We start from the raw sequence: 10,799 nt of genomic DNA on the forward strand, positions 1-10,799 counted from the left end.
AATGGTGTCATTCAACTTTGACTGAAAAATAAAAAAAGTTATGACTCTGGGAAGAAGCTGAGCGAGAAACAAACGCAAAAACGAAAAAGGGCTCTGGCATGAATGGGTTAATCAGTCATCATCTGCCTCTAACAGCCATGGGTGGAGAGATGTGACAATGGAACGTGATCGTGGGGCGCCGGTGGGTTGCGATTACAGCCAGCAAATGTGTTGCTGTTTTTTAAAGAGTATGGAATAAAATCTACAAATTTTGCACACTTACAAGTGAGTGACGGTCTTGTTATGTTATTTGCAATGGAATGCCAACCCTAGACACAAGCGCCACAGATTTTTAGTGCCGACTGGAAATTATGTTTATTCTCCCCTCCATTTGGCGCCCCTGCGACATCATGGCAAGGGCCCGACTGTTGCCATGGTGACCAGAGGTCGTCGTGACAACACCCAGGTCAGCAGGCTACGGCAAGCTTGTTAACCAAGCATGCATTGCAATGCTTTACAATAGCGATCAGAGGACTGAAAGCTAAAGTCACACAAAGAGACTAAGAAAATTAAAAAAATATATATAAAAAAAAAAATTATAAAAATAAAACTGTTTAGACCAATAAATACATATTTATGTAAATAAAAAATAAGGTCACATATTTGGTATTGCCGCCTCTGGAATGACCAAACCTATAAAACTGCCATACTCAATAACGCCTTTAGTGAACACTGTAACAAAAAAAATAAGAGGCAAAAAACTATGCTTATTCATTTTACAGCCTAACAAAAAGTGGAATAAACCACAATAAAAAAGAGGAATGTAAATAAAATGGTATCTCTGAAAACGTCATCTTGTTCTGCAATGAACAAGCTGCCATACAGCTCCATCAGTGTAAAAGTAAAAAAAAGTTATTGCTCTCAAAATATGTGATGCAAACAAATCTTTTTTTCTAAAAAAAAAAATATATATATTGTGTAAAAAAAGCGCCAATACATACAAAAATGATAAATGTTGCCTCACTGTAATCGTACTGACCCGAAGAATATCAATTACCGTATATACTCAAGTATAAGCCGAGATTTTCAGCCCATTTTTTTGGGCTGAAAGTCCCCCTCTCGGCTTACACTCGAGTCATACCCGGGGGTCGGCAGGGGAGGGGGCTGTCTAATTATACTCACCTACTGCTGGCGTGGTCCCTGCGCGTCCCTGCTTCTTCCAGCGCTGCATATTCTTCCTGTACTGAGCGGTCACATGGTCCCGCTCATTACCATAATTAATATGCGGCTCCACCTCCCATAGAGGTGGAGCCGCATATTCATTTCGGTAATGAGCGGTAACTGTGACCGCTCAATACAGGAAGATGCAGCGCTGGAAGAAGCAGGGACTGCACAGCGCCAGCAGTAGGTGAGTATACAGCGCTGCGCGATATTTACCACTCCTCGTTCCGGTGCGGCTCCATCATCAGCGTCCTCTGGCTGTGACGCTCAGATCAGAGGGCGCGGTGACGTAGTCAGTGCGCGCCCTCTGCTGAACGTCAGTGCTGAAGACGGAGCCGCACGAGGAGCAGGTAAATATTGAAAGTGCCGAAGGTCCTGAGCGAAGAGAGGCGAGTATGTGATTTTTTTTTTTTATCGCAGCAAAAGCATATGGGGCAGTGACTGTACGGAGCATCTGTATGGGGCCATAACGCTTGTGCAGCATTATAAGGGGCAGTGACTGTACGGAGCATCTGTACGGGGCCATAACGATTGTGCAGCATTATAAGGGGAAGTGACTGTACGGAGCATCTTATGGGGCCATAACGCTTGTGCAGCACTATAAGGGGCAGTGACTGTATGGAGCATCTTATGGGGCCATAACGATTGTGCAGCACTATAAGGGGCAGTGACTGTACGGAGCATCTATATGGGGCCATAACGCTTGTGCAGCATTATAAAGGGCAGTGACTGTACGGAGCATCTTATGGGGCCATAACGCTTGTGCAGCACTATAAGGGGCAGTGACTGTACGGAGCATCTTATGGGGCCATAACGATTGTGCAGCACTATAAGGGGCAGTGACTGTACGGAGCATCTGTATGGGGCCATAACGCTTGTGCAGCACTATAAAGGGCAGTGACTGTACGGAGCATCTGTATGGGGCCATAACGATTGTGCAGCACTATAAGGGGCAGTGACTGTACGGAGCATCTGTATGGGGCCATAACGATTGTTCAGCACTATAAGGGGCAGTGTCTGTATGGAGCATCTTATGGGGCCATAATTACCCTTTATGCAGGATTATATGGGGCATATTTTAATATGGAGCATCTAATGGGGCCCATCAAACTTTATGAAGCATTATATGGGGCTCCTGATTCAATATGGATATTCAAAAACACTTAACCTACTGATGTCTCAATTAATTTAACTTTTATTGGTATCTATTTTTACTTTTGAAATTTACCGGTAGCTGCTGCATTTCCCACCCGAGGCTTATACTCGAGTCATTAAGTTTTCCCAGTTTTTTGTGGCAAAATTAGGGGGGGTCGGCTTATACTCGGGTCGGCTTATACTCGAGTATATACGGTAATTCCTGAATTGCTGTTTTTTGTTCATTTTGCCTCTCAAAAATCGGAAACAAAAGTGATCAAAAAATATCATGTGCCTGAAAACGCTGCCAATAAAAACGTCAAATCGTCCTGCACAAAAAACAAGCCCTCTCATGACTGTAGGCAGAAATATGGAAAAATGATAGAGCTCAAAATAAGGCAATGCAAAAACTTATTTTTAGCAGTAAAAAGTGTCTTTTAGTATGTGACAGCAGCCAAACATTAATAAGATATAATTTGGTATCACTGTAATTGCACTGACCCGAAGAATAAAGTCATCTAATCACTTATACTGCACGAGGAACGGTGTAAAAAATAAATAAAACCAATTCTTTACTTGTTGATTTATTAATTCTGCCTCCCCAAATATCACAGTATAGATTGACGCATATTTATCCTGTGCTCTACGCTGCACACTCCCACCGGATTTTCTGTGGAAATCTCAAATACGTGACTCAAATGGAACACCTGATGGAAGATTCCCTATAAACAGGGACAGGTGGAAGCACTGTGGACGCCGCCTGACCTGTGATCCGGTGGTGTCTGTCTTTTCAAGCAAGCATAAAAGTGATGTTGACCAAAGTTGTTTTGTGAATTTCTGAAAAGGACACCGGTGAACAAAGACCAGATGGCATCCAGAGTAACTCTGCTGCCTCATTATAGTGAATGAATCCCTTTAGGGTTTCATCTGAATCACGTCATTCAGAGATTTAGGTGGAAACCCCGATTTAAGTGCTCAGCATAGAGCGAAGGATAAATATGATTCAAAATGTTATGTAAAATGTTCCCAACAAAGGCTTCAAATCAATCCACAAAAATAGCAAGTCCCCACTCAGGTCTGTCATTTGTTAACGAAAATATAGGGGTGGTTACTGGTAGTATAAAGGATCTGGAAAAGCTAAATTGCTCCTCGCCTCCCAAAAGTAAATCAGCAAATGATGCGCTCACAAATCCAAATGTCCCTCTCCCTTCTGAACCCCAGTGTGCATAAACCACATGTACCGTCCACGTTTGGCATTTCTGTAGCGATGAGAGCCCACCTAATTTATGGGTGCATGTTTACACACACACTTGTCTGATTGTAACTGTTGCGAAATCCATTAGAAATAGACGACAACGGATGCCGCATTTATGGATCTGTTGCCCATTGACTCCAATGTTAAAAAAAAAACATCTGGCAGAGATCAATTAGTGAATAACGGACTAAAGAGTTGTGTCAGCACAACTTTTTTCCTAACGGATTTCTGCTGGATCCGTTCTACCGGATCATTACTGGACATGTGAATATAGCCTAAGCTGCTCACTATGAGTATGACTGAGTCAGGAGACACAATTACAAGTTTAACTCAAACTTAAACGTTGTGTTTTTCAGGAACCCTCTTTTTGGTTTAAAAAGTTACCCAACAATAAGTTCATTATGGGGATCCAACCGCTGGAACCCCATGGGACTCACTATTGGTGTCAGCAAGCCAGCATTCACTATAAATATTGAGCTAATACAGACATACCACTGAGAAAACGTGAAAAATAATAGTGCCTTTTAAAATTTATAGTGTTGTTTCAGAGACTTTCACATGATTATGGTAAAAGTTTGACAATTATAAATGTATAGTATAAATTTAGTAATATAAAATCAAGCACTAGAAAATGTCCATAAATCATTTAAAAGAACGTCGTTTTTCCCCTTTGTGTATTTTTACATGTCTATTCAAAGTGCACTTTTGACCAAAAGTTTTACCACACTCTGCACACAAGTATGGTTTTTCGCCTGTGTGGATTCTCTGGTGTAAAATTAGATTTTGATGAATGCTGAAACTTTTGCCACATTCGGTACATGAGTATGGTCTTTCACCTGTGTGTACTCTTCGATGGATCACAAAATCAGACTTCCGTGTAAAACACTTCCCACATTCAGAACAAAAACATAGTTTTTCTCCAGTGTGGATTCGTTGGTGTAGTACAAGATTTTGGTGGATAGTAAATCGTTTTCCACATTCGGAGCAGGGATAGGGCTTCTCCCCAGTGTGAACCCGCTGATGAACAACAAAATCAGCCTTACGGGTAAAACATTTACCGCATTCTGGGCATGCAAATGGCTTTTCTCCTGAATGGATCTTCAGATGTTTTACTAGCTGAGATTTATTTGTATAACTCTTTTCACAAACTGTACAAGGATATGGTTTTTCTCCTGTATGTAGCCTTTGATGGAAAATAAGACTGGAGTGAGTGTTAAAACTATTTCCACATTCAGAGCAGGAAAATGGCTTCTCCCCTGTGTGAATTCTTTGATGGGTCACAAGATGTCCTTTCTGAGAGAACTTTTTTCCACAATCAGGACATGAGAAAGGCTTCTCTCCGGTGTGCGTCCGCTGATGTGCTATAAGTGGAGCTTTTTGAGAAAAACGTCTGTCACATACAGTGCATGAAAATGGCTTTTCCCCTGTATGAACTCGCTGATGTTTGCTATATACTGATTTGTGGGTGAAGCACTTCCCACACTCTGCACATGTATATGGTTTCTCTCCTGTATGGCCTCTCATGTGTAGAATGAGACTTGTCTGTGTGTTGAAACATTTCTCACAGTGAGAACATGAGTAGGGCTTTTCTCCCGTATGGATTCTCTGGTGGGTAATAAAATTAGATCTCTGAGAGAAACATTTTCCACAATCTGGACAGGAGACCGGTTTCTCCCCTGTGTGGACTCTCTCATGTATGATAAGCTGTGCTCGTTGATTGAATCCTTTCTCACAGTATGAACATGGATATGGCTTTTCTCCTGTGTGTGTTCTTTGATGAGCCTCACACTGTTCATGACGTAAAAAACATCTCCCACAGAAAGAGCACGAAAATCTTTTGTCATCCATGTGGTATTTTTCATGGGCAATCAGTCTTGCCTTTTGAGAAAACCGTTTTCCACAATAGAAACAAGCAAATGGTTTGTCACCTGTGTGAGACCTCTCATGGACAGTCAAATGGGACTTCTGAGAAAACCTATTGTCACAATATGAGCATGAAAAAGGTTTTTCACCATTATGTGTCTTCTGATGTGTTAAGCACTGATCTAGACATGAAAAACACTTCCGACAATGAGAGCAGGAGAATGGTTTTATTCCAGTGTGGGTTTTAAGGTGCCTACTAAGATGTGATTTATAACTGAATTGCTTTTTACAAACTGGGCAAGAAAATAATTTTTCTTCTAAATCATTTGAACTTTCATCCTCACTTTGTGACCAATCTTCATTTAACTGTGAATATGTACACTCAGTGAACAAATATTTATCATTGTCTATAATATTGTCATCTTCACCAGAAACAGACTCTTCTTTTATACACACCACTGTGTACTCTGTGAATTTATCTTCTTTACCTGAAAGTGATTCTTCCTTCAAGTTAACAGAATTAAGAGGTGTCTTTGTATAATTTGAGAAAACATCTGTGAGGGTTTCTGCATCACATGACACTGATTCGAGCTTAATATGAGCAGGAGAAAATTGTGTGTAATCTGATGGCAAATCAATAAAGGTGTCTTCCTCTGCTGAGTCCACTTCGTCTTTTATATGACATGGTGAATATTGTGTAATACCTACAGGAGAACCAAAATGAGCATTTTCTTCTGCTGAGTCTGATTCCTCTTTAATACCAGTAGATGGGTATTGTTGGGTACAAGTGTTGACTTCTTTTTTATCAATTGAGACAAGTCCCTCCTTAATACAAGGAGATGAATTATGTGTGTGAATTTTGGACATGTAAGTTTCAGGAACCATGCAGTTACCTCCATAGCAAGATTCCTCCTTAATAAAAGCAAAAGAATTTTGCATGTCATATACCGATTTATTAGGATATTTCAAGGTTGATCCATTGTTACTAGCTGGTTCCTCCTTAACATGAAGAGATTGATATTTCTGGGTATGATCTGAGGGTGTAAGAATATCAGGGTCTGTGAGATTTACTCCATCAGAAATTAATGGTTCCTCCTTAATCTGAGCAAAGGGATATTGTGTCTCTTTATGACATCTGGTCACAATGTTATTATGAACAGATAAGACTGATTTGTGAGTCCCATCATTTTTCCAGTGTTCATGATCTACGTTTGAGATCTGGTTGATTGCTTCCATAACACTTTTTTACTACAATCCAGAGAAGGGTTTGTATCACTCTCCCCAATCATATACAGTATGATAGATCTACAAAAAAGAAAATGGAAAAAAGTCAACAGCAGATCATTTGGCATAAATAAGTTATTTTACATAACTAGTCTGCCATAACTGTTGATAATGAGTGTAATATGGCAGAGACTTTAGTAATTGCTTTAAAGAGATCATTGTCGTTATTGGCTGTTGGTGTTGGACCATTAGGGTATGTGCACACGTTGCGGATTCTCTGCGGATCCGCAGCGTTTTTTGAGGTGCAGAAATGCTGCAGTACAATGTAAATCAATGAGAAAAAAAAATGCTGTGCACACTTTGCGGAAAATCCGCTGCGGAAATGCTGCGGTTTAAAAGAAATAGCATGTCACTTCTTTTTTGTGAATCTGCAGCATTTTTGTACCCAGTCCATTATAGAAAACCGCAGGGGTAAAAACCGCAGCAAATCCGCAAGAAAATCGCAGCAAAAACGCACAAAAAAACGCTGCGGAACCACTCAAAAAAACGCAGGTGCGTTTTCTGCCAGGAGAGACAGAATCCGCACCAGAAATTCCTAAGCCTAATCTGCAACGTGTGCACATAGCCTTAAACTTAAAGCTGTGAATATTTTAACAATCATATTTAAACTGTTTCTGTACCTTTGCAAACTAAACGTTGCATGCAAAAAGGAGACAGTAATAGCGCCAAGTGTTTGAACTGCACAGCAGGTTTCCAATGCCTCCAAAAGACCACCTCTTTGAGAAGACCAACCCTGATTTAGCCCAGATCATTTTTGCATATCCAACGTACTATTACCTTCTCACACGCACTATTTTAAAAGGATGGTTCCACCCACAGAAAATGCTTTTCACATGGGAGCCCTTGGAGCACACAAAGTGATCGTTGTAAGTCACTAGTAATTATACTAAATCACCCAATATTAAAGCTACAGCATAGCGAAAACTAAAGTAGAACTAACACAACTTATTAGAGTAGAAAAGGGTAAGGGTGCTTTCTCACCGCATTTAGGCATCCGTTCAGTGGCCCCTTTGCGCGTTCGAAACCCCCCAAAATGGGATTCGGACATATGCGCCCAAGTGGCCACAGACTATAACGGTACCAACAGAGTGAACGTGTGTTCTGCTGTTCAGCATTTTTGGGCGTATACGCCTACTGGAAATGGACACCACATGCAGTCTACTACGTCTGAGTGTCTGCCGCCAGTAGGTGTACACACTTGAAAATGATGCCTGACAGAGAGCACGTTCACTCTGTCGGCACCATTATAGTCTATAGACCCATCGGCGCATACATCCGAATCCCTTTTGACTCTGAACAGGTGCCTAAACACAATGTGAAACCACCCTAAAACAACGCATGGTAAAGTTAAGAAGAGACCTATATCATTTTAAGCTTTTGTGTTTTTTTTTTTAATGTGGTCACTACCTTTCGCATTCAAATTATTGCTTCCTTCGTGATTGGACTGTCGGCGTTCACAGTGGGCGGAGCGGGGGTGATGACGTGTCGCAGGTGCCCGCACATGCGCGGATGAACGGCCTCTTATAGGCTAGCATCCGGTCAGGTTACCGGAACGGGTCGCTATTTATATCGGATACGTTGCTTAGGCCACGCCCCCTGAGGAAGCGATAATTTGAACGCAAAACGCGAGTCGGGGTACGTGGCCAAGGCAAAGGCAGGATCAATCATAATTATGGGTAACTAATCCCTTTTATTTTTTTATGATCATGTTTTGATAACAGGTGCAGCAGTGTGATTTGGGGATCATAACATTATATGCTATGGTGGTCTGTTAAAGGGAACCTGTCACCTGAATTTGGCGGGCCCTTTTTTCGGTCCGATGGGAGGTGTTTTCGGGTGTTTTATTCACCCCTTCCTTTCCCGCTGGCCGCAATATCGTCTTGAAGCTGATTCGCTTTCCTTCGTAGAACACGCCTGCGCAAGGCAATCTTGCCTTGCACGCGCAGTATGCTTTGCCCAACTGCGGGCAAAGCCGAAAAGCATTAGTGCGCATGCGCCGGCGCACTATGTCCCGGAACACAGCTAAATACTTCTGGGACATAGTGTGCCGGCGCATACGCACTAATGCTTTTCGGCTTTGCTGATCAGTACAGGCTACAATGGCAGAGCCTGGAAAGGCAGCAGTAACCCTTTGCACAGAATCAGACTGAGACGCTGGGACCGAGGTCTCCACTGAGCAGGCTCCACTGCGGCTGATACAGAATGAGAGACTGCAGCAGACAAGGTTCGAGATAGTAATGGAGGTGTCTAACACAAGGGCTTGATGCCAGCTGAGATTTCTTTACAATTCACAGCTGACATCAACCCCGAGAACCATTATACTGATTGCCAACACACCAGGGCAATAGGGAAGAGCAAAGGTAAAGAGCCAAAATTGGGGCATCTAATGTGATTCGCCACTTATGGGGCGGTTGCGGGCTGGTATTCCAATAACCATGGGCCTTCCCAGTCTGATATCAGCTCACAGCTGTCTGCTTTGCTGGTTTCATTTAATAGGGGGGACCCCACGTAATTTTTTTTATTTACTAAGTTAAAAAAGCCTAAAAAGCTCAACAATAAACTCCACATGAAAGGCAGTAAAGGGTGCAAGTTTATAATATGTAGGGAGCTTGTGAAATTATATAGGGGGAGAGGATAGTAAACAAAATATTAATAGGGAGGAAAAAAAGGAAGGGCTATTAGGGAACATGCCCACGATCAGGAATAGCAGCGTTTTGGACGCGGTAAATCTGCACAATTCAGTGAACACGTGGATTACCTGCGTGTTTTGGGTGCAGCAAAGATGTGCTACTTCCTGATCATGGGAACGTAGCCTTAATGTTTCATGCTGGTTTCTCCCTCATCAATGGATTGCCTTCACCTTTCCTCATGGATGAATGTGGTGGGAACCCCTAACCTTCCACGACTGTACCACAAATCTCTCTATCCATGGTGAGAGCTAAGACACAGAGGAAATGTGCAAGTCAGGGATTGCCGAGCTCACTGCTGTGTCCTGCACTATATCCATCTATATGTATTGGGGTCCATAGCGAGGGTCGCCCCAATAGTAGGTGTATTGCAGAAAGCTCCCACACAAGTCAGGCAGTCGTCCTTCCAACAGAATATGACACAGGCGGTGGGTGGGGCCTAAGAGAGAAAGAGCGACTAACCTGCCGCTGCGCCGCACACATGAAAGAGGAGCCGCACACCGGAAGTGCTTGCCTGCTTCTGTCTACTTCCGGCTCATGCGTTTCACCTGCAGGATCAGCCGCTTCCGCGTTCCACTGCTGTTGTCTTGGTCCGAAGACCTCGGTCTATGATGCAGCTTCTCCTGTGAGGGGAATGATGTCACAGGAAGCGGCGTGGCCTCCTCCCCCCCCAGTGAGTGCACTGCAGCCAGCAATACAGCAGGGAGCAGCGTTATCCTGTACTGTGGCTGATGGAGATGAGGCCCGTGTGGACAAGACGACTGTGGCGCTCCAATATGGAGATGAGGCTTTCCTTTTTTATACACAGGACTCGGTGGTCGTGGCCTAAGGATGTGTCTTGGGGGCAAAAGAAAGTGGATGATGCTACAGTATGGGGCTGCATGTTGGAGTGAAGCACAGGAAAGGAACTTCTGCTACTTAAAGGGGCTTCTTTTGGGGGGCTTGCAAAGGAAACTGGCTGTTCCTGGAGGGGGTTGTGTGGGGAAGAGGGTGAAGTCACTTGCGTGGGGCTCAATTCTGGCAGCTTCACAGGGAATGTTGCGATGTCACTCATCATTGATTGTTCGATGAAGTGGGTGTTATTTGCATGGGGCTGCATGCCAGAAGGCTGTGCAGAGGGGGGGGGGGTGTCACGCGTGGGGCAGGGGAATGCACGGGGAAGGATGTGATGTCCCTCGTGGGTGGGGGCTGTGCGGTGAAAGGGGTGATGTTATGGGGGGGAGGCTGTATGCTGGGCTGCATGTTGGTGGGGCAGCATGGCAAAGGGGTTGATGTCACTTGCATGGGGCTACATGGGGGGTTGCACACTCAAGAGGGTGATTTCAGTCACGTGGGGGAGTGATGTCACTCATGCCTTTTTTTCTTCTCTTATCTCC

The 10,799-nt window shown here is 43.4% G+C and overlaps 1 protein-coding gene across 4 annotated transcripts; it reads right to left on the minus strand.

Annotated features, from left to right (window-relative positions):
* Nucleotides 1-1,345: 1,345 nt before the first annotated feature.
* Nucleotides 1,346-10,381, minus strand: LOC143764902 (uncharacterized). 4 transcript variants are annotated; one of them, XM_077250992.1, is made up of 2 exons: nucleotides 9,886-10,381; nucleotides 1,346-6,757 (listed from the first exon to the last, which is right to left on the minus strand). In XM_077250992.1, exon 2 carries the CDS (start codon nucleotides 6,686-6,688, stop codon nucleotides 4,232-4,234), a length of 2,457 nt encoding a protein of 818 aa, XP_077107107.1. In that variant the 5' UTR covers nucleotides 6,689-6,757; nucleotides 9,886-10,381; the 3' UTR covers nucleotides 1,346-4,231. The 4 variants fall into 4 exon arrangements, with proteins under 4 accessions (XP_077107107.1, XP_077107110.1, XP_077107109.1 ...); XM_077250995.1 differs by having other exon boundaries at nucleotides 9,972-10,083; XM_077250994.1 differs by lacking the exon at nucleotides 9,886-10,381 and adding an exon at nucleotides 9,495-9,850.
* Between the last annotated feature and the right edge of the window lie 418 nt (nucleotides 10,382-10,799).

Source organism: Ranitomeya variabilis, chromosome 4, assembly GCF_051348905.1.
Source record: "Ranitomeya variabilis isolate aRanVar5 chromosome 4, aRanVar5.hap1, whole genome shotgun sequence".
NCBI classification, from domain to species: Eukaryota; Metazoa; Chordata; class Amphibia; order Anura; family Dendrobatidae; genus Ranitomeya; species Ranitomeya variabilis.

What these genes read in the sequence shown, in the direction of transcription:
- LOC143764902 (XM_077250992.1), bottom strand. Translation starts at nt 6,688, where the DNA reads ATGGAAGCAATCAACCAGATCTCAAACGTAGATCATGAACACTGGAAA.